At 36.0% G+C, this 25,318-nt stretch overlaps 1 protein-coding gene across 2 annotated transcripts; it reads right to left on the reverse strand.

The window, feature by feature from the left end:
• Positions 1-4,081: 4,081 nt before the first annotated feature.
• Positions 4,082-15,023, reverse strand: KLRB1 (killer cell lectin like receptor B1). Of its 2 annotated transcripts, XM_024129305.1 has the most exons (6): positions 14,939-15,023; positions 9,962-10,060; positions 9,202-9,276; positions 7,746-7,900; positions 7,201-7,316; positions 4,082-4,229 (listed from the first exon to the last, which is right to left on the reverse strand). In XM_024129305.1, the coding sequence occupies exons 1-6, from the start codon at positions 15,021-15,023 to the stop codon at positions 4,082-4,084; spliced, it is 678 nt and encodes a 225-aa protein (XP_023985073.1). The 2 variants fall into 2 exon arrangements, with proteins under 2 accessions (XP_023985073.1, XP_007114112.1); XM_007114050.1 differs by lacking the exon at positions 9,962-10,060.
• Positions 15,024-25,318: the final 10,295 nt, after the last annotated feature.

The following is a 25,318-nucleotide window of genomic DNA, read 5'->3' on the forward strand; positions in this document are numbered from 1 at the left end:
GCTGAGTAGTTAAGATTCAAATAAAAACACTGGAAATTGGAAGAAACACTGAAGTAGGAAGAAGCAAGGACTCATCCTTGCTTCAGGGAAAAACCTAGTTTTAGTCCTGGCTTCATCAAGGTCTAATTTTGTGACCTTACTCAAGTTGGCTATGAGTAGCTCTCACGTGTAAAATGAGGAAAATATCTGAAAGAAAACTTGGAGAGCAATTTCAGTCAGAATTGGAATTCCATTCAGAGATTATGCCTGTTAGAGGTCTTTGCTTAGAAATTTTTAGCCAGGTGGCAGTTACATAATTCCTAAAGTAGAACACTGAAAATGTCCCATGAAGCACAAAGGATAAATCCAAAGCACATTCTGATTATGCAGCATTCAAAGTTTACTTTGAAAGGACCCTCATAGATTGTCTTGATAGAGAATGCAATTTGATTCATATACCTGGGTGATCATAGCTGGGTTCTAGCCCTATTAGTGGTTCACCTTTTACATGTTGACAAATCATTCTATGCTGCTTATATTATCATTTGAAAAATGGTCCTTTTAGAAAAACTGCTCCTGTAACTCAGCCACCATGCCGAGGCTCCAGGCAATCAACAACCACATACCTGAGTGACAAAGGCTTTGAGCCCCACTCAGCATCTCATTCCAACTGCACTAGAGACCCCAAGCAAGAACCACCTAGGTAAGCTCATTCAGTAAGCAAATTTGATTTTATAATTATTTATTTTTCAGGAAATATTTATTGAGCATCTGCTATGTGCCAGAACCATGCATTGGCTAACAATACTAAGAAGGTTTTGATCTCATGGAGCTCATATCCCCATGGAAAGGGCCTAATAATAATAATGGCAATAGTGGTAATCAAATAATAACAATAATAAAATGATAAGTGGATAAATAATTATCCAGTTTCACATATTATGAAGGAAATGAATAAGGTGTTGCAAAGGGACAAAATGGATAAATCTGATTGATATACAACTTTCTTTTTCCTTTTGTTCTGTTTTGCTTGGTCGGAAGGGAACAAGTGTAGCCACAAAAACAAACACACAAACACACAAACACACACACACACACGCACACAAAAAACAAAACCGAGTAAGTCCACAAGAGAGCAGAATGGAGTTAATCGCAAACAATTGCAGATGTAAACTTTAACTGCTGCCAAGGGGTAAACTAAAGGCTATGACCACCAGATCAGGTTACTTCATGAGTTTATAGGTGTTTAGAACTTAAAATTTTTTTATAATTATCTCTTTACTTGTACTTCTTGGATTTTCCTTTCCCACACTGCTTGGTATGAAAGTCGAAAGTTATTCTTTTTACCCATACTAGCATTATAAAGGAAAAGAATCTGATTGCTGGCTACCTAAACATCTGTGGATCAGAAAAAAATGGTTAAAAAAACCCCTAGGCTTATGCATCAAGAATGCTTTATTTTTAAATTTTTCCCACCATAAGTGTTTTTCCATGATACTTGCTCTTTTTAAAACTTGAAGTACAATTGATTTGGAATGTTGTGTTAGTTTTGAGTGTACAGCAAAGTGATTCACTTATACATTTATATATTATTTTTCAGATTCTTTTCCATTATAAATTATTACGAGATATTGAGTATAGTTCCCTGTGCTATACAGTAGGTCCTCGTCGTTTATCTGTTCTATACATAGTAGTGTGTATATGTTACCCATGATACCTGCTTTTTAGCCCACACTGTGTATATTGAAGAGCTCTGTGGAATGGGTGGGGCAGGAAGGTAAAACAGAAGGAAATGAACTTCAAATTCAAACACATGGCATAGGAAATAAACAGAAGGAATCTCACTGGTCCATTCTCAAGGTCCATTTAATAAAACATACAAAGACCAATATTATGCCCTTACTCTTTTAAATTCAGTCAGAGACTTCTCTTCCCTTCATTTTTCTGTCTTGGTACTTGTACAACTCTAGCCAGGAGAGAAGTGGAGCCAGCTTTAAGATCATAACAAAGACTAATTATAATACAACCAAGAGAACTAAATCCTATTTTAGAAAAGTGGGAAGAAATAGATTAAAAAATTGTGAGAGCCAGAGAGATTTGAGGAAAAGTTCAGAAAGAAATTAACATTTGATTCAAGATTTCCACAATTACTAGGCTTTTCCTAGGCAAAAAATAAAGGGATTGTGTGATGAGAAGAGCATCTCACACGTATGGGACGACCGTGAAATCATAAAACATCAGGATGTGTTTAGAGAGCGGTCAGGAGCCTGCATCTGGAGCATGGGCTGCGCAGAGGAAATGTAGATTGCAGAGCTTGAATAACATAGTAAGTTGACATGGCTTGGCATTGCAGTGAGTTTATTGTCAACACACGTTGACTCAGATACTGCAACCAAAAAATTTCCTTAGACCTAATATTTTTTAATCTGCCTAGACTATGGTTAGACATGCCTTCCTCATGGAACTGTATCTTTATAGTTTGAGTTTCAGAGATGATCTCAGCAGTATCATATCCAAGAGTAAATTTACTTGATTATCTAATACTGCAATAGTAAATGACAGTGTAAGAACCTAACTTCTTGGGCTTAGTTTCATTGTAAAAGGTTCTTGCAGATGTGTGTTTTAGGGGTGCTTGATTTCAGATCTAACAAGTATAGGAGAAGGAAAGCGCCATATTTGGAATGAATTCTGGACCAACTGGATGGACTTAGCTTTGTCCTGAAGGTTGCTTTGAACATCATTCCAAAGAGGTAGGAATGTACATGGTCAGTTGTGGGAATATTTTTTCTAAGATTTCTGTTCTTTACAGGTCTTTTTCCCCAAAGTATCAAACACTTCAAAAATCTCACTTTTATCATATATTACTTTGTAATGATACTCTTGTCTAGAATGTTTTTCTAAGTAATTTATTTCCTAAGTAATTGGTACAAAATGAATTATACTTTGAATTTTTGATGTGTTCAAAATTTTAACGAGTAGTGTAAATCAACATGCATGGAAAACAGGAATTAAAATTTTATTTTGGTCATTATAGTATTACTTGAATTTATAGAATTATATAATTACTACACAATTATATAATTATATAAATATATAATTTATATAATTCAAGTTGGTATTGACTTATCAGAGAAAGTAGATGTCTATTTTCCAGGAATTTTATTATGAGTCTCCTTGTAGGATAAATTCAATATTATCATTCATTTGATTTCCAAAGAAAAGTTGGCATGTGTTTTTAAAAAGTGAACACTCGAGAGATCTATCAGAATAAACACATCTCTTCTGTAACTTCAGCTTCCCCAACTGCAGAGTTGAAAAAAATGTCACATTTTCCGTTAGAATAATGAAAAATTTGATTACATATTTCCTACAGCGTGAGCCACAGAAAGAAGGAAACATAGAAGGAAAATAAACAAGCAATGAGGAAATTAAAATGGAAAGAGTTAAGGTCCCTTCCCAAACTCCTTTAGTAATGGGGCTCTACTATGAGTTAAGAGAATGGATTTTTATCAGTGTTCTGCCACAACCCGATTGTGTGATGGTATTGAAAAGAAAAAAAAAAAAAGCATAGGCTGTGGGAGAAGCAGAGGACTTCACAAATCATTTACTAAAATTTTTCTGGAGGTGAGCGAAGGCATAGAGGGGATGGATGGAGTCTACAGGATTAAAAACCATTTCCCTTAGCTGGTCCGGGCTTTGTTCCATAGAGAATCACTGTCTCTTAAAATGAGGTGTTTTCTTTATGTATCTGTTTTCTCATTTATTGAATGAGGAGATTAAACTTGAACGTCTGTAAGACTCACAACAGTTAGAATTCTCAGGGTTTGTTCCACTTTGTACCACAAAATGCACATTAGGCCATGCTAAGAGTATATACAGTTAAAATGAGAGAGACCTGAAGTGGAAATTAAAGAATTGGAGAGGGGGGGACCTCCCTGGTGGTCCAGTGGGTAAGACTCCACGCTCCCAATGAAGGGGGCCCAGGTTTGATCCCCGGTCAGGGAACTAGATCCCACATGCATGCCTCAACTAAGAGTTCCACCTAATAAATAAATAAATAAAGATTTAAAAAGAAAAAAAGAAATGGCGAGGGGATGTATAGTCAAGTGGCAGAACATACTTTATTTTTGACAGGTTTTAGTTCTTTTTGACAGATCCATTTATTTTCTGTAGCACAGTTCTCGGAAAGAATTTGTGTCTTTGAGATGTAAACACAACTGTTTTCTTCAGCATCACCAGTAATTTGTAATCTGTGGAGCAGAAGAAAAGCCTCTCTTTAGTGTTTGTGATTTTCTCACATAATTCTCCTCATCCAGCCAGTATGTTCTGTAAGTTTCAGGAAACAACGAGGTGCTGGTTATTAAGCATGGAATAAGTACCCAGTCACAAATATAATGATATAAACTTTTAATAGGAAGCTAATATAAACCTCTGGAACTTACAAGCTCATCTTCCCTGGGAAAGAATTGTTCTAAAAAGAAATGTCATAATGATACATACAAAGAAGAAGCTTTGGAAGCTGGGAATTGAATCTCCTATTCACATGTTATATGAAACTTTCCTACCTTCACTGAGCCTCGATTTTCTTAAATATATAGGGTATATATATTTGGGGAGGCATTGAAATCATGTATATGAAAGTGTGCTCATGCTTAAACAAAGAATGCGTTCAGTAAACGTAATAAGTACGTAGATACTCAGTGTCTACAGAATTTGAATATATCAATAGCCAGAAAACGAGGCTCAGTACGTATTGTATGTAGTAGGAGGTTCCCTTTTTTCCCATTCCAAACAGGGTGGTGAGTGTCTGCTACAATATATGTACTATTAGTTCCAAAGAAGCAGGAGTCCTGTGGCTCATTGCAGGTGGGGCATGAGTAGCAGTTAAACAGTGGGATGGCAAGATAGAGCTGGGGTGCCAGGATGGGGTGTGTGCAAGACATTCACCTATTTGTCTCAAATAGAAAGTGAAGTGGTGGCAGTGGGCAGGGCTCCATCACAGTTTCTCTTTGTTCCATTTCTTCTTGGAACCCCTCAGCCCTGAGAAGCCAACCTGATTCTCTCCTAGTGGCTGACACCCTAGTCAAACCAGAATTTCTCTTGACCAAGCTATTGCAAAGGTCCCCTGTATTTTATCTCTTCCACCCTTCTGATCCTTTCTTTGATTTTCAAGATAACTTTTTTACTGCTCATCTGGCCAAGTCCCCTTCCAAAAGGCCCTCGGTGACTTCCCAGGCCTTCTTTGACCAGATCTCTGCCTAGTTGTCTAACATTATCTCATTTAATCTCCAGAACAGTCCTGTGGAAAAAATTATTAACACCCTTCATGTTTTTCCTTACCTGAAAACCAAGGTAGAGAACTAAAATAAAAGCAGAGTCTAACTGATGCTCTTTCTACTATAATATGATACCTTCCAGGTTTACCTGATCACTATCTTAATCAAATCATCATTTTTATCCTCAGAATAAAGTAGAGTGTTCAATCGAATTTAACCCATCATCTTTGCCTCTATTTCTGCTCAGAGACACTTCAGAGTTTTCCAGTTTTATTATAAACCTTAATAAAATAAACATAATGGCCCAATAAGAAGCATACACACACACAAACCAAAATTAACCTTTACTATGTACAAAAAAATAAAAATAAGTTAATATCAGAGTTGCACTTATGTGTAAATAAAATATAGAAAATAATCCCTAGAAAAACAAAAAAATCAGAGTGTACTTTATTTACCAAAATGTGTTTGCCTTTTCATACATTTATTCTAGCCCAGAACACTTTATTTTAAAATAATCTTCATTTTAAAGTACAGCATCTAAAAAACTCTTTTAGAACATGAGTCAAACCATGTCGAAATGTGCTAATTAAGCCAACATTTCTTTTAATGTCTAAAAATTTTCCACACAATAAATTATTACTATATTTTAGATAAACTTGAACATGGTCCTGTGTCTTGAATTTTAACCTCTTGTTTTTTGAACGATAAAAAGATCCATTTTAACTGTAATTTATACAAATGTGAATAAAGCATTCACAGACTCAAAAAATGTAACACAATATCATCTGTTCTGAAAAACTCATCAAAAGTTCTTTTCAGAAACTTGGTTGGATGTCTGCACACTTTCACTTTCCAGGGGAAAAAAAATGTCCTGCCCTTTGTTGTACAAACAACGATGAAGTCCATTAAAAATTTATAATTTAACTGTCTAACATCAATCCTCCTATAACACCGATGGTTAACTTGACCATCTTACACAAGAAACTATGAGACCGCCAAAAAAACGGCAAATAGCTCTTTTGTGGCTTTTGCAGATTGACTACATCTCTTCAAACAACCCTCCTTTTACACCGCTGGTTAAAATAGGCTACAATACTTGTTAAAATGTGGGTAGTTTCTCTCAAACGTCTGGATACCCCACGCTGATATTTACTATATTTTTTCCCCTTGCATTCATTGTGCCAGTGCTGGTTGTGACCCACTAAGGTACGTGGTCCCACAGTTTGAAAAACACTACTTAAACAATTCTTCGTGCCGAAAGCTTCCAGCTAGAAATTTCTCTCTTTCTTTTTTTTTTTTTTTTTTTTTTTCAAGAAGACGTTGGGGGTAGGAGTTTATTAATTTATTTTATTGATTTTTGCTGTGTTGGGTCTTCGTTTCTGAGCGAGGGATCCGTCCAGCCGCGGCAAGCGGGGGCCCCTCCCCATCGCGGTGCGCGGGCCTCTCACTATCGCGGCCTCTCCCGTTGCGGAGCACAGGCTCCGGACGCGCAGGCTCAGCGGCCGTGGCTCACGGGCCCAGCCGCTCCGCGGCACGTGGGATCCTCCCGGACCGGGGCACGAACCCGCGTCCCCCGCACTAGCAGGCAGACCCCCCAACCACTGCGCCACCAGGGAAGCCCTAGAAATTTCTTAGTTTTTAAATGTTGTTATTTTAAAAACTGTTTCGTGTGCCCCCGCCCAAAGGAGTTAGTCTATTCCTTGTCTCCTAAAACTCCATTGCTGGTAAAAATATATATTATTGCAAAGGGTTGATGTCTTTTCATATGTGGAACTTTTCAACCAACTTCAGAATCATTCCGCTTCTCAGACTATTCTGATCCTCCTGAACATTTCTAAACTAAATTAAAACGATAAACCTCAATCTTCAATAAGAATGTTACTATCTTGCCATGTAAACCTGAGGTCAATTGAATATTCAAATGAGTTTATCCAATACTCACATATTAGAATTTAAAAAGGATCCATTTATCCACTTCCAGTTCTTTTCTGATAATGTAAAATTTAATCCAATCCAAAATAGAATTCCTCCTTTGTCTATCCGGTTTTGTATGAGTCTCTATAAATGAAACAGAAGAAATGACTGAATATTGAATCTGTTTATCTATTACTGGTTTGCAACCTTCTACTGAAGGTTGCAAACCAGTAATAGATAAACAGATTTATCATCCTCTGAAACCCAGTTCAAGTATCACCTCCTCTCTGAAGCCTTTCCTAACTCCCCATCGGAGTTAATTATTCCTTATTTGTGATATTTCTGTCTGTATATTTTTATATATATATCCAAATATTTGTATTTATATTGCTGTATTCATTAAATTATATTTATTTTGCTTACATGTCCGTTTAGTGTCTCAGATTGTGAGCTTCTTGAAGTCAAAATTAATACTTCCATCTGCATAGAACCCTCCAGGCTAAAGCACAAAGATCTTGATACGGTTAGAAGCAAGGGCTAAGCAATATTAAAGTATTTTACTTAATTATTTACCAATTCTTCCTGATCTTGAATAAGCAGCAGACGGGATTCTTTTGTGAAACAGTCGGCTAGACTGTCATTCCAAGGTTTGTAAGTGTCATAAAAAAACAAGCATTTATCTCGGATTAGTTGCCAATTTGTTGGGCACTGTAACAGAACTGGTCTCTCTAAAGTAAGAAAGAGGAAGAAGAATAAATGTTATGTTTCCAACCCGCCTCCCACCCCACTAACACTAATCACACATGCACAAGTCATTATAAATTCAGGGAAGTCTTTGATCATCACAGTGAGAACAATTCATGAATTTAATATAACTTTGAGGGCGTTGAGACCTACTGTTCACTCTGGTACTAAGATTTGAAAATTAGTGACAAGTTAAAACACTGACAGACAGAATAACTTGTTCAAGTCCACACAAAGCAGATGCTGGTAGAGTCAAAACTCTTTCTGAGATTCCTTAAATTCATTACAAGTGCTTTCTACTCCATGATGACAATATCAAACTTATCTAAAAAATGTCTACTTTTTTTTTTTGCGGTACGCGGGCCTCTCACTGTCGTGGCCTCTCCCATTGCGGAGCACAGGCTCCGGACGCGCAGGCTCAGCGGCCGTGGCTCACGGGCCCAGCCGCTCCGCGGCACGTGGCATCTTCCCGGACCGGGGCACGAACCCGCGTCCCCTGCATCGGCAGGCGGACTCTCAACCACTGCGCCACCAGGGAAGCCCCAAAAATGTCTACTTTAAACAACATGTAAAATGAAAAGCAAATAACAATTCATTTCCATAAGTTAATGGCAAATCCCATGGAGAAAAATTATAAGAAAATTTCTAATTGCTGAATTATATATTTGCCTATTAATGGGATCTATTGGATAGCATTTTCCAGAAGGATTTTCATAGTTTCTTAAAATTTCTGTTATGCACGAATGTATATGATAAATGATCACATTCTGCTACAGTCACTCAACAATAGTGTCTATTAACACCCACTACTTAATAAGTACATGGACAAGATCAATGTCTTAATGTTTACTACAATAAGTATTAAATAATTCATTTTATGTTGTGTTCCATTAATTAACTTCGGACCAGAGTTAGCTGCTTGACATATTCATTAAAATCATCAAATATCCCACTTAAATGCATATTTTACTTTATAGCTTGGTTTTTGGCTATTAATTATTGAATCTCCTAGCAGCAGTCTCTCATAAGGCGGTGTTATCTGTTGGTTAAGATCGTAGCCTCTGAAGTTAGACCACCGAAGTACAATTCCCAGTGTCACCACTTAGTACCTGTATGACCCTGGATGAGTTGCTTAGCCTTTCCATGCCTCAGTTTTGTCAAACATAAAATCAGAGGGATAATACTATCTTAATGTATGGGTTGTTATGAGCCTTAATTAAGATAATGCAGGATACTTATCAAATTTTAGCCATTATTCTTCGGAAAGTCAAGCCACAAAATATACCTGTTGTTTCCTTCCTGTTCTCTTGAGCATCCATGCTGCTTTTTTCTGTTGATGATTTTTGTCTCAAGAATATCGCTAATAAATCAGGAGAAATCATTAAGAAGATTAATGCTGAATGGTGGAGGGAAATGGATATGTTATATTTATCACTTCAGGAAATTTTTATCTCAACAAGCTTGAAATGAACAGAAGATAAGAGCAATAGCAGTGTAGTAACAAAGGATCTACTTAGAAGACAACATAAACAAACACACACATAGCAAGTGAACACACACAGACGTTGAGTTACCGGCTTCGACTATACAAGTAAGCTCCCAGGTGTTACTTAAACTCTTAAATTGCTTACTCTCCTTGCCTCATGTTCTGTCTTCAGAATAAGTATAATTGTGCCTACCCCATGGGAGAGATTGCCTAGGACAATCTGGAATTTAGTAGGCACTTAAGGAACTGTAAATAATTGGAAATTTTTATTTTCTTTGTTATTGTCGTGGTTTTATCATAATTGTGACTTTTTAAAAGTTCTTGGAGCACATGTGAAATCCCCCATGAAGCCTATCAGAACAGTTAAGAAGAGAAATACAACAAAGGATGAAGTTCGCTTAGTAGGTACAGGCTGAGCACTGTTAGAGCACTGTTTTGTAACTGTTTTTGTTTCATGGGTCTTCCACTAAATTTGGGGTGGCCAAATGTTAACATACTTTAATGTTTATGGTAAAGTAGAATAAGTAGAACAAGAAATAAATGATCTTGCATCACTTACCTGAAACACTCAATCCAATCACAGTCAAGGCAAGAAGAATAATCCCAGCACAACCAAGTTTCAGAGCACATTTATGCCAAGGTGGACCCTGACAAACATCTGAGACATTAAGAAAATATACTTGGTTAACTCAGTCGAGTTCTTCTGATACAAAAAGCAGAGGTTGTTTGGATCACATAAGAAAGAGCTAGATTCAGGTTGGGGGTAGGGGCAGGAAAGGACATTTATCAGTCATCTTAAAGTAGGGTCCCACAAGATGGAATCTCAGATCCAACTGAGAGTTTGCTTATAGATAAAATAGAAATATTTATGCCTGTCTTGTGTACGAAGGATTGGTATAAGAATCAAATGAGAGAGATGTGATGGTGTTTTGAAACATGCCAAATGCTATACAAAAATGAAACATACACCCTACTGTAGGAAGTAAGTCCAAGAATTTTGTCCAAAAAGGAAGGCCTTCATTCATTCAAGATGTATTTGTTGAGGCTCTGTTTTATGCCAAACAACATGTTAGGTGCTGGTGGTATAAGACAATTCTAGTCTTAGACGTGGATTCCTCTGCTTTTCTGTCGTCTGGAACAATCATCTCCAATTTGGACCAAATGGATGGAATTCAAGGAAGAGTGTTTTATGAGCTTGCATGTTATTTTCAGTATTTCAATGAATATAACATAACATGAACCTGTGTCTACAGCATTGCATAGTCTAAAACATGTCAAATACCTTTGCTTTTCTCTGTATCATGTCAATAACAATGTACTGTATATCTCATGTTCATCAAAAGTTGTGATTGTATTAATTAAAGTGGGATCATAAATTACTCATAAACTTATCAATGGATTTCATAGGGAAAAATAATCAAAGAGGAACTTATTAATGTAAAAAATTCTTGGAAAACACTGAGCCACAGCTTCCAAAATTATATCAGCTCTGACAGGAATTATTCTGGTAATTTGTACTTCGGTTATTCTACTTGAAATTGTGCTTAGACAACTTCTATACCTGACTTATTATAAGACCCCTTTTATGCCCATTTGGTTTATAATGTTATATATATTACAATTATAAATTATTTTCTAAATTTTATTATTAGAGCCAAGGGCCTTTACAAGTAAAGGTTTACTAATTTAACTATATCTATCATTTATTTATGTTATCTATTCCTTTTTATATTTTTTCTAATATTCCTCAATATAAAGGAATACATGCTTTGAGCCACTTGTTAAAAACTTTAGTATCAGATATGTTAAAATGTTGTCTTTATTCTCATTAAATGTTCCAGAGGGACCCACAAATCCATTTCTACTTTGGTTTTTTACACTCTCCCTGGCGCTTAAGTTGTGCGACCCAGTTTTCAGACAACTACTCATGGTCCCTTCATTAGGACGGGACATTCATAAAAGAGTTAGCTCTTTCTAAAATGTCCCTGGGGAGATGGAATTTAAGATAACTAAATGTGATAAAAGATTATGGGAGGAAACAGATAATAGATCAGATTTCAGGTAGTGACACCTGGATTTTCACCTGGAGGGGAGAGATAAGAGTAGACAATTAGAGGAGCTCCAAGGTCCTGGGTGTACATCTGAAAATGGGAGAACCAGACTGGAGAATATTGACCTAGAACTTCTAATGCGAGCTCGTGTGACACAGAGCAACTAAACTTAGTGAACCTAAGACTAGTCCTACATGACGTGTCCTCACAGTTGTATATACTATTCTACCATTTTTTCTTCCTCAGCCTTTCCTCCCTTGAAATTTTGAAAACTGGAGAAAGCTCTATATAGTCACTATTTTAACATTTACTACCGAAGGATAGCAGAGGTTAAGAGCAGAGCCTCTCAAATCTAGCAGATTTGTGTTAGAGCATGTTACTTTGGGCCACGTAACCTTCATAAACTACAAATTTCCTCACGTGTGAAAAGTAGAATAATACTACTTCATGAGGTTTTGGAAAGGGTTATATGAAATAATTCTTCTAGACATGGTATCTGATACATAATAACCGTGCATCTAAAATTTAAAGAACTGAGTGGAGGGTTCTGTGTTGTGTTTCCGCTGCACTACATTAGAACTAATAACAACAATAGAGTTACTGTAACAATAGAGTTGTTGTAACAATAGAGTTACAATAACAAATTGAAGAGGCCAGGTAAACTTTAGTCATCTGGAAATACCCACATAAGGCTAGTTTTTGGTTTGGATATAAACTGTATGCCAAATCATCTCACTTCGTTTCTCTAAACCTTTCCATGGCTTTCTCTCAAGCAGATCTAAGTCTGTACGTCTGTAGAACAGCCTACAAATCCCTATTCATTCCGGCTTCGCTTTATGTCTCTAACTTCATCTCCTGCTGTTTTCCATACAGACATGTTCTGTCATTTCACACGAACCTATGAGCTCCTCCTACAAGATGACAGGCATGTTCTCATCCCACGGATCTTGCACCTGCGCTGGTCCATCTTCTAAAAGCCTCTTCTCCCAGGAAGCATACCTTTGTCCCTCAATTCTTTCAGGTCTTGACTCAAATGTCATCTTGTCAGGCAGGCTTCTATGATTATTCCATTTGATATCATACCCTCTCCAAAAGCTACCTCTCAATTCCACTTTTTAAAAAATATTTTCTCTATTGCACTTAATATTATCTAACACATATATGTATACATGTATATTCTTAGTTATTCATTTATTTGTAAGTCTTCCTAGTAGTATAATATAAATGCAATAAAGGAAAATATTTTTTCACTATTTTGTTCACTGTTGTATTCTCAGCACCTAGGGCATGCCTGACACAGGTGCTTATTTTTGGATGAATAAATAAACTCTAGAGGCATTTTTGCCAACACCTATCTACTTTTCTAAGAGACCAAATCCCGGGCCATAAACCAGATTCGTCACAACTCACATCTCTCTCTGGTTTTCCTGGCTGCTTTTGATATAATCACTATTCTAGGGTTACCATTTTGACTAAACTGTTTAGCCAAAGAGCTTAGTGGTAGTTTCACAATAATTGTAATACCAAATCAATGTGTGGAGAAAGAATGTCACCTGCCATTTCAGTAAACAAAGGATGTTGCGACCATAAAGCCACCAGCCAGTGCAGCTGCCCGGATAGCAAAACTTGCGGGGAATTCAGGATGGAGAAAAACAGGATACTGGCCCTAGATAGTTAAGATGCATGTCAAAGGAATTATTTCAATAAGCCCAGACTTTTGCATCTTCCCACATATAGAAAGGCACTAAAATCATTAACTTGAGGTGTCTGTTTTTGCGATTAGCAGTAATCTTTTGATGTTTGACTTTTTTTATTTTTATTTTTATTTTTTTAGCAAAAGCTCCTGTATATCCCAGCTCCTCCCTTACCTCTTGGGGACATTTCCTCAGAACTATCAGAGAGGCTGCCTTCTCAGCTATAGTCCTCTGTAAAGCCACCAAATACATAATTCTCAACTTTTAGGTTAGGCATTTTTTTCAGTTGACAAGCGTTTTGTAGTCACACATTTTGTTCTGACTTTATTCTATGTTTTCTCAGATTTACTTTTAGAATGATATTTTGTGGAATAGTGACTACAATTAGAATAGACAAATTTTCTGGCCTCATTGATTTAGGATCACAGAGAGTAGCTTTTGAGGAAAATGTCGCTGTCTTTCTCTATTTTCATTCTCCAATATCTTCCAACACCATCCTCCTTTCTCTCCACTTTTGCTAGATCTGAAGAGGAAACAGAAAGTCTTTCTCTTTCCCATCAAAAGATAACCGTGGCTTGACAAATTCTCACTGTAGTTATCAAAATTCTCCAATTTCCCGTAACCCCCAAGTGAAGGGTATCATGAAACTATTTGATAACCCTAAGACTTTTCAATCTCCAATTTAGAATATTGATAACTTAATACTTTCAAATTATACCAAACCATCCTAAAAAGATACAACCCACTTGCCAAGCACACTATGGAATGAATATCAGGTTAGATAAAAATTGCAATATTATTGACGTTTAGTAAGTTTGGTTTGACTTCAGAATGTAATACTATGTCCTGATGATTTTATACATTTGTTTTCTGCTTAATTTGTAGTTTCTCTTCATCTATCCCCAGGCCATGGAATCCATCACCTATGACCTCACATTAGAATTCCCCATCTCTTTCACTCAGAATACTAACTCTGGCGTACAGAAAATTGCCAACTTCAACAAATATGAAATAAGTGCATCAGTGATAGTCTCCTGTGCCTTGTGGCTTAAATCCTTCTAAACTGTTATACTTTTCAATTTAAAAATCACCAGATTGTTATTATATTCAAGTTTTTGATCTTGAGTATAATTTTCTTTCAGAACATTTTTTTCCCTTCCCTTTGAAGGGTGAAGGATGTTAATCATTGAGCCTACACTTTATATTCTGAAAGGAATGCCACGGATGCAGATGCATTGGAACTTAATCACAATATGTTACAGAGGGATTTGAAATAAGGTAGGTTACTATTACAGCAAGGTAGTAAAAAATCTCTAAAAATATTCATTTGTTAAAAAAAAAACAAAAGCAAAAACAACAAAAAAGCGACTTCTCTGGTGGTCCAGTGGTTAAGATTCTGTGCTTCCATTGCAGGGGGCACGGATTCTATCCCCAGTCATGGAGCAAAGATCCCACATCCCTCATGGTGTGGCAAAAAAAAAAAACAAATAAAAAAATCAAAATATTCCCTTGTTCATACATGTAAAATATTTCTTCAGGATCCTTTAGCCAAGGCTCAGTAATAGGAGCTATATTCATTTTTCACAAAATTATCTTGATAAAAAAGAAATCTATAAGGTATGTGCTTTTTTCCACACTTGTGATTACCTACAGACAGGCCATGCTATATCTATTTAACATTAATATGGCTGCCTCTCATCTTCAAGGCCATGATTTAAAGCTACAAATTTAAGAGAAAAGTCTAACTATGGAAGATATACAACTGCCAAAAGGAAAATTAAAGCCACTTACTCTGAGGAGGAGATGGGGGTGATGAGCTTTCAAGGCCGGCATTCCTGGATATGTTTAAATCAGCATATATGACCTGTCTGTCCATTGCAAAGAGAAGAATGTGGCACTAAACTTGTGTAAAAGAAAAAACTACGGTTCTATGAGGCAAGAGAAACAAAAGGAAGTGCTCAGCCTTGAAAAGCTTTATTGTCTTTCTTACCTACCCACACTTCTAGCAGTGGGTTTTCTCTATAAATTAGTGAGAAAATCCACTTACTGGCTGTCCAGTATACTTGGATATGTAATATCTACTTTGTTTAATTAATTGGCCTGTTTGACAGAATTCTGGGAAGGTTTGTTTGTTGTCTTTGTAACTATCCTCTTTGAGTCCTTTTCTCAGTGCCAGCACCAGCGTGAGGGAAATGAAGCACTCTTATTTCCCTCCAAAAAAGTCAGGAATCAAGAAAAACAATATTAAATGTAATGCTGTAAAAAGTAAACACTAATGCAAAAAAACTGCAGGATGCCTTTCAAAAGCTCTAAAGTCTTCCTGAAATATTTGTGCTCCCCCCAAAAGAGGCAAAATGTGGAAAGTGGAGTTGTAAATGTGGAAGAGGCTGCTGAATAATACAACAGAGAGAGCAAAGAGCTAAAGATCAAGACTACCCTTCGCTTAAAATACTGTTTTTAGTGCACTGAAATTTAATTTCAAGTTACGAAGCATGACTGTGAGCACTAGGAATCCACAATGGCCATGTTAGAAACAGTTGATTGAGGAAAAAGTGTTGCCTTCAACCAGAAGCTTGCAAAATTATGTGAGCTCCAAAAGTATAAACTGGCTAGAAATAGAAACCAAAGAAGAGCCTTCACTTGTCCATATGTAGTGTGAAATATATTGATGGATCCTTTTCTTTGTTACAACTGTCTTCACAATGATCTTCTATCACAAAAGACCCTTACTATGAAATCGTTATTGTATACATATAAAATAAATCCTTCGCGAGAATTCACACCTGGAGAATTTTTTCTCATTACGTTAATGCATTCATCGATCATCTAATTCCCTACATAACACTTTCTAAACACAACATATCAGAATTCAGAAATTTATTGTCACTATTATAGATAGATAATAGACAGAGAGATAGATACAGAATATGCACACACACATACACACGTGCATAGGATATATATGTTATTAAAGTTTTCAGAGGGTAAATGATTATAAGTAACTGAGATTTAGGATGTGGCAATAGTAGCTATAATATTGAATAGCTCAAGGAACAATAAAGATAGATTATTTTTAAATTTTATTTTATTTATTTATTTTTGGCTGCATTGGGTCTTCGTTGCTGTGTGGGCTTTCTCTAGTTGTGGCCAGCGGGGGTTACTCTTTGTTGCGGTACACAGGCGTCTCATTGCAGTGGCTTCTCTTGTGATGGAGCACGGGCTCTAGGCATGTGGGCTTCAGTAGTTGTGGCGCATGGGCTCAGTTGTTGTAGCTCACAGGCTCTAGAGCACAGGCTCAGTAGTTGTGGCACATGGGCTTAGTTGCTCCATGGCATGTGGGATCCTCCTGGACCAGGGCTTGAACCTGTGTCCCCTGCATTGGCAGGTAGATTCTTAACCGCTGCACCACCAGGGAAACCCCAATAAACATAGATTTTTTATTTTGACTATGTCATCTATCTTGACATTGAGATTTGCTGAGTTAATAGTGGGAGTTTGAGTGGATAGGAAAATAGAGTAGAATAAAAACAAAGTTAATATTGAATATGAATAAGTACAATAGAGGCTATATTATGGCTACGACATGGAGAAAAAAGTGATAAGAGAATCATTTGTGCAAGAAGGTGAAAATACAAAACGCAACAAGTGGTGATCATAAAACAAGATAATCCACTCTAGACTTAGAAAATGGTGACTTTAGTAAGATGGCAGACTAGGAAGCTACGCCCTCTTTATCCCACAGAGACGCTGAGTTAACAACAGTATGTGGACAGAATACCGTTGTGAGAGCTCTAGAGACCAGGTGAAAAACTACAGCACCCAGGCCTTTGCAAAACCAAGAAGAGATTCCAACAAAAGGGGTAGGAATCTCAGCATTTGGTGTGGAGACACCAAGAAGAAATCTTGTATAGCAGGGATCCTCCTTTGAGATAAAAACAAGAGTGGACTGTATATCCAACAGCCTGGATTGTCTGGTGGCTACTCAAGGGACTGGTTTCTGTCTTGCCTGACACAGAGTGCTTATAGGACCAGAAGAAGTTTGGAAGCTAGTGAAAGCTGAGGCAAGGAGATGCAGAGCTGCAGTTCTGCAGGCAGACATGGGGAAAGCAAGAGGTGAGAAAAGGTTTGAGAAGTTCAGGAACCTCCAGCTGAGCTAACTGGTGAAAGGTCTTACTCTTCACAAAGGCTCTATACAAAGCCTAGGAGTGCCAATCCCAGAAAAAAAATACACACACACACACACACACACACACACACACACCACACAGAAACATGGCCCAATCAAAGGAACAAACAAAAACTCCAAAAACTGAAATTGACTTAAAAAAAAAAAAAAAAAGTCAGATCTATGTGCTGCCTGACAAAGAATTTAAAGTAATTGGTGAGCACATAGAGAAACAACTTAATGAAGAGAATACTATGAATAGTTGTATACCAACAAGTTGGATAACCTAGAGGAAATGGATAAATCCCTAGAAATGTACTAAGACTGAATCATGAAGAAGCAGAAAATCTGAACGATTTAACAATGGGTAAGATTTAAATAGTATTAAAAAACCTCCTAACAAAGAAAAGCCCAGGACCAGACGAATTCATTGCAGAATTCTATGTAATATTTAAATAAAAATTAACACGAATTCTTCTGAAAATCTTCGAAAAATCTGAAGAGGATAGAACGCTTCTAAGCTCTCTGAGACCAGCATTACCCTGATACCAAAGACAGATAAAGACACTATAAGAAAAGACTATAGACTAATATTCCTGATGAATATTAAAACAAAAATTTTCAACGAAATACTAACAAACTGAATTCAATGGCACATTAGAAAGCTTATACATGATGACAAAGTGGATTTATTTCTGGAATAGATGACTGGTTAGCATAGTAAAATCACCAATGTAATACACCACATTAATAGAATGAAAGACAAAAACCACATGATTATCTTAACTGATGGAGAAAAACCATTTGACAAAATTCCACACCCTTTCATGATAAAAACACTCAACAAACTAGAAATAGAAGGAAACTACCTCAACATAATAAAGGCCACTTATGAAAAGCCCACAGCTAACAGCACAATCAATGGTAAAAAACTGAAAGCTTTTCCTCTAAGGTCAAGAACAAGACAAGGACGCCTGCTCTCACCACTTCTATTCAGCATAGTATTGGAAGTCCTAGTCAAACCAGTTAGACAAGAAAAAGAAAAAGACATCTAAGTTGAAAAAAAAAAGAGAAGTAAAATTATCTCTGTTCAGAGAGGACATAATCTTATATGTAGAAAACTGGCAAGACTCCACACATGCAAAAAACTGTTAGACTAATAAATGAATTTGGCTAAGTTTCAGAATAAAAAGTCAATACACAGAAATCAGTTGCATTTTTATACACTAATTAATGATCTGGAAAGGAAATGAAATTAACTCATTTGCAATAGTATCAAAAAGAATAAAATACTTAGAAGAAACTTAATTAAGGAGGTTAAAGACTTGTACACAGAAAAGTACAAAATATTGCTGAAAGAAATTAAAGAAGACATAGATACATGAAGAGTCATCCCATGTTCATGGATTGGAAGACTTAATATTGTTAACATGTGCATACTAGAACTACCATATGACCCAGCAATTCCACTCCTGGATATATATATTTAAAAAAAAAATCAAAACACTAATTTGAAAAGATACATGCACCCCAGTGTTTATAGCATCATTAATTACAGTTTCCAAGATATGGAATTAACCTAAGTGTCCATCAGCAGATGAATGGATAAAGAAGATGTGGTGTATATATACAATGGAATACTACTCAGACATAAAAAGAATGAAATTTTGGAAGGTATTGTACTGAGTGAAATAAGTCAGAGAAAGACAAATACTGTATGATATCACTTATAAGTGGAATCTAGAAAATACAATGAACTAGTGAATACAACAAAAAAGAAACAGACTCATAGAGAACAAACTAGTGGTTACCAGTAGGTAGAGGGAAGGCAAGAGGGGCAAGGTAGGGGTAGGGGATTAAGAGGTACAGACTACTATGTAAAAAATAAACAAGCTACAAGGATATATTGTACAACACAGGGAATATAGCCAATATTTTATAAGTATAAATGGAGTATAACCTTTAAACATTGTGAATCACTGTGTTGTACACCTGAAACATATAAAATTTTATGTCAGCTATACCTCAATTTAAAAAAAATGTGTATACTATCCACAGTGATGTTCAACACAATCCCTATCAAAATCCCAATGGCATTTTTTTTCAGAAATAGAAAAAAAGTCATTCTAAAAGTCACATGGAATCTCTAGGGAACCTCGAATAAACAATTCTGTCAAAGAAGAACAAAGTTGGAGGACTCAACTTCCTGATTTCAAAACATATTACAAAGTGACAGTAACCAAAACAGTGTAGTAGTGGCATAAAAACAGACAAATAAACCAATGACATAGAATAAAGAGCCCAGAAATAAACCTCCAGGTATATGGCCATAGGATCTTCAACAGCAGTGCCAAGACAACTCAATGGGCAAAAGACCATCTCTTCAACAAAGGATGTTCGGAAAACTAGATGTTTACATGCTAAATAATAAAGTTGACCCTTATCTTACACTATATACAACAATTAACTCAAAATGGATTAAAGACCTATAAGAACGTAATACCTATAACTACAAAACTCCTAGAAGAAAACATATAGGAAAAACTTCATGACTTGGTAATAATTTCTTTTATATAATACCAGAAACACAGAAAACAAAAGCAAAAATAGACGAATGGGATAACATCAAACTTAAAAAATTTTGTGCATCAAAGGACACAATCAACAGAGTAAAAAGGTAACCTACAAAATGGGAGAAAATATTTGCAAATCATATGATAAGGGGTTAATATCCAACATATATAAAGAACTTCTATGACTCATCAACAAAAATCAAAGAGCCCGATTAAAAAATGAGCAAAGGATTTGAATAGGTATTTCTCCAAATTGATATCCAAATGGTCAACAAACATATGAAAAGATGATCATCATCACTAACCATCTGAGAAATGCAAATCAAAACCACAATGTGATATCAGCTCACACATATTAAGATGATTAATATTTTAAAAATTACAGAAAGTAACAAGTGTTGGCAAGATGTGGAGAAATTGGAACCATTGTGCCTTGTTGGTTGGATAGCAAAATGGTGCAACCACTATGGTAGTGGTATGGTATTTTTAAACATAGTTTCTCAAAGTTTAAAAATAGAACTATTAAATGATCCAGTAATCCAACTTCTAGGAATATATTCAAAAGGATTGAAAACAGGGTCTCAAAGAAATATACCCATGTTCATAACAACACTATTCACAATAACCAAGAGTTGAAGCAATCCAAATGTCTATCAACAGATAAATGGTTAAAGAAAATGTGGTATATACATGCAATGGAATATTATTCATCCTTAAAGCAGAAGGAAATTCTGTCACATATTGCAATATTAATGAATCTTGAGGCTACTAAGTTATGTGAAATAAGTCATTTATAAAAAGACGGTATATTATTCCACTTATAAGAGGTATCTAAAGTAATAAAATTCACAGAAACAGAAAGTAGACTACTGGCTGGAGGGAGGGAGAAAAGGGAGTTACTTAATGGGTATAGAGTTTCAGATTTGCAAGATGAAAAAATTCTGGAGCTCTGTCTTACAACAATATGAATATAGTTAATACTGTTTAACTGTATGCTTAAAAATTATTAAGAAGGTAAATTTTAATTTATGTGCTTTTACCACAATAGAAAAAAGAAAAAATACAAAAGAAAACTTTCATAGCTGATGGAAAACTAACGTTCAGTAATGATAAATAAGGGAAGGGAGGGTATATTGTCTAAAAATATTCGAGATGTAAGGGCAGTGTTTTCAATAGGATCTCTTCCCTCTCCCTTACCAGAGGATAGGAAATGGTCAGTTGTTGGAGGAATGCAATGGGACAATGGAGATGGGAGATGGAGTAAAAGCCTCTAAGGATTACAGTGTACAGCAGGGTCACCGCACTTATGTCCTAGATTGACACATTAACCTGTGTGCACCATGAACTAGCTTATTCAGATATAGAATCATAAACAAAATGATTCCTGTTAAATTTAAACAATTCAACAATACTTAACACCTTCTAAGAAAATTTTTTAATATTAGAAAATTAGATGTGGTCTCAGAGAAGATAAATAAATTCTAACCACTGAAGAATTCATCATGTAGCTATAGATTATCACTTTTCATGACCCGCTCACTCATTAGCATCTAGCTGTACTGCTTAAGTATCAATTTTTGGTTTAAGTCTCAGTACTTCATTGTAAAATCAAATAGATTTTATCCCTTCTTCTTCTTTGTTCCTGCAGATCTGGCACACAAAACATATTTGTAATTTATTTGCAATGTGGTAATATCCACTTATGTCTGTTTTGCTACTAAAGGGAAATTTTCCCTTGAATCATGACTGTTTTCTCATGCCAGAGAATAATTGTAACAGAGAAGAATAAACCTGACTTCGTATTGGATCTATTCCTTTAGCTCTAACCATTATGTCCTGTTGCCTGTGCTTAGTCATGCTGGCTCGCACCTTTGAAAAAGAATGTTGCCTGAAGTATACAGAATAGCCCTTTCTCAAGGCTCTGCCTCCCAGGTTTGACCTTTAAAGCCATAACATTTTTCATTGGTATAGAGATTAAAAGTTACAAAACAGAAAATAACATTTGTCTTGTTGGAGGTTTATGGGAACATCATGACCAGACCTATGTGGACAGCTGCAAAAACAAAGGATTATCACATTGTCTCTGGGGTCTGGCCAGCACCAACAAGTCTGCAACAAATAGCTACCCCCCTCCCCTTTTTGTATAAAAAAGCCTGATATCCAATTCAGGTAAGATGGTTCTTTGAGACGTTAGTCCGCCATCTTCTCAGGCTGCTGGTTTTCCAAATAAAGTCACTATTCCTTGCCCCAATACCTTATCTCTCAACTTACTGGCCTGTTGTGCAGCGAGCAGTACAAGCTTGGACTCAGTAACGTAATTACATGGATTTATATTGAAGGAATAAATGAATGTGAGATGTAGTCTATGCTTCACATTTACAGTGGGGAGCAGATCATACTGCAAAAATTAGAGACTTCTGAACACCAACTGAACCTACTGATTAACACCAGACCAAATACAAACTCTTCCAAAGAGTAAATGTACTTTCTCTAGCTTGTTCCATAATGGATTATACCAATATTCAGAACATTTTCAACATTTTGATGAGAAAAAGATACTGCACAGACATTTTTTGTGTTTAAGGTTCAGAAATTTCCACTGCAAACAAAATTAGGTCAGTTGCCTTTATGCACAGGAAATACTTACCACAAATATCTCCCTAGAGACATTTAAGTATTTACACCTATGGTCAATATGTGTGTCAGCTAGCAGAATCCCAATTTAGCATTTGCCTAAAGTTCAGTCACTAAAATGTGTATCAATAGTGTTAAAACTAAGTTTTATAATCTAAGAATTGCATTTATTTTTAGAGTACACAGTTCTCCTATTGTTTCTGTGTTGTTAAATACAGAGCATGTAAATGGAAGATAAGGCGGCTGCTAAAATTTAAATTCTCAAAGTCCTTTTATAAAGTGATATGATCACCTTCTCATGAGGTTACTCATACAGTCATTCAGTCTGTGTTCATAAAACATCTACTAGGTTACATTCCATATTATTTGTTGGGAGGGTTTTGTAAGTAAAATTCAAATATAAAGTACATATACACAATACAAACTTAGCAACAAAAAATGTAAAGTACAATCTAGGTCTTCAGAAAATAATAAAAGGGTGGGGTGAATTTCCAGCTAATATTGTGTGGCTGCTGTGTTGGGGATGGTGGTAAAAATAAGAGAATTTATCTAAAGTGGAAAAAAAAAGTCTTAAAGCTAGAGGCCAAGAGACTTGGGTTTTGAGCATCATGCAATGTCAAAAATTACATAAAACAATTCTCTCTGTTGTTTATCAATAAATATTTATAGTGAATGCATAAAAAGAATGCATGTAAGTTATCTGTACCAATCTCAGATTAGATGTTACTTCTGGGAGAGAAGAAAGGAGAAAAATGGCTTTAGTTGTATCTGTGAATTTTGTTTGTTTATTTTTTAACTTGATTTGAAGAAACTATGGGCAAAATTGTCAATATATGTTATATGTGAGTCACATTGTTTTGAATCGCTTTATCTGATTTTTTTCATTTTAAGTCTCAAATATGCTCTTGGCCATAATTTTATTTTCAATATCTTTAGTCATTTTGTTTACATGAATTTCATGATCGGCAATTTTTATTTTATACAAACATCAACTTCAACTAATGTGATTTTATCCCGTTTATTTTAGTTGTATAACATATTACCCATTATTTTATCTCCTTATGTGTGTGTGTGTGTGTGTGTGTGTGTGTGTGTGTGTGTGTGTGTTAGACTTAACTTTTGCTATATGATCTATATTTTCTTTGTGTCTTTTGCTATATGATCTATATTTTCTTTGTGTAGTATATAGGTGTGCATTCTTCTTTTGGAAATTTGAAAGTTTTATAATCTTATTAAGGTCTTTAGTGGTAACTATTTATTTACTTATTTACATTTTGGATGAAAATTTACATTGCTTTTATTCTGAGTGAGACTGAGTATCTGTTCAATGCTTTAGAGCCATTTGTAGATCATTCTGGTAAATTTTCTGCTTTGTCATTTGACAATTTTTATATTGAATTTTAGAGGAGTTCTTAATGAATTTAGTCCAAATGTATTTCTAAGAGTTTTTTGGTATGTACTTAAAACTGTTGAGTGTTATTACTTGACTCAAGCTCATATGGCACCTTTCTCCCAATTTATAACCTTTACATAAGGAATCAGCAAATATAGGTCAGTGGATTAAATCTATCCTGCTACCTGCTTTTTTGTAGCCTGCAAACCAAAACATATTTTGAAAATTTTTACATTTTTAATTGTTGAAAAAAATCAAAAGAAAAGTACTTTGTGATATAAGAAATCTATATGCAATTAAAATTTAAATGTTTGCAAATGAAGTTTTTTTGTTAGAGTTTAATTGAGGTAACACTGGTTTATAACATTATATATGTTTCACATGTACATTATATTTTGACTTCTGTATATATTAACCGTGTGCTCACCACCAAAAGTGATTAGGCTGGTAGAAGTACTGTTTTTTTGCATGGACTGGTTCCTTGGCCACAGCCAGACACAAAGATCTAGTGGTTTGTTGTAACAATGCAATTGCTTGCTGTTGGGAAATGTTCTGACCCAGTGGCATGTATGTGATTAATAGCCAATATTTGGTCGTTTTCCTTCAACCTTTGATCCCTGCCAGCTATACTGCCTGGCTGCACTTCCTTCACGAAGATATCAACTTCTCCCAGATTTTGACCTCTGAGGGTCACCACACTGAACCCAAGGCCTCCAGTTGAGGGCTGTTCTATACCTATATATTGAATTTGCCGGTCCTGAGCCGTCTGTTGCATGATTGAGTTAAAATCTTCATTTCCCGACTTTGGAGTCCAAGGAAATAACCCAGACACAGTCAAGTTATTAGAAGACCTTTGGGCATTCCCATTAGTAATGGCACCATCCATGATCATCAATAAGCCTTTCCTAGAAAAATCAAAGTTGGCTGAACAATCTGAGGGTATATGGCTGAGCTGCCCCTTCAGTTGCTTGATGGGCTGTTGAAGTGTGAGTATCTGGATGAAGAGAGGACTAGTGTTTTATAAAACATAGATAGCTTCTCATTCTGCAAAGTGTCACCCTTCTCCTGCAATTTCATTTTCAAGCGATCAAGAACTTGTAAGGACCTGCAGTTTATCTGTAGCAGGATTTTCAGGCACTTTGAATTACTGTCTTCAATCACTTTTAAAGAAACCTGGTTGGGCGGAGGCACCGGTGAGAGGGCAGGCGGGCGGGTTCAGCGTCAGTCCTCCCTCCTGTCTTTGATTCTATGTTCCTCGGAGGTTTGCATTCGTGTTTTCACATTTGAAGTAGCAGTCACCCTCTCCAATCTTTACTAGCTGCCTTCAAGTGAGAGATACTTTTGGTTGGTCCTGCTTATATGTTGAGGCTCTCTCCCATCTTGTATGGACACACTTCCTCCACACT

Source organism: Physeter macrocephalus, chromosome 6, assembly GCF_002837175.3.
Source record: "Physeter macrocephalus isolate SW-GA chromosome 6, ASM283717v5, whole genome shotgun sequence".
Lineage (NCBI taxonomy): Eukaryota > Metazoa > Chordata > Mammalia > Artiodactyla > Physeteridae > Physeter > Physeter macrocephalus.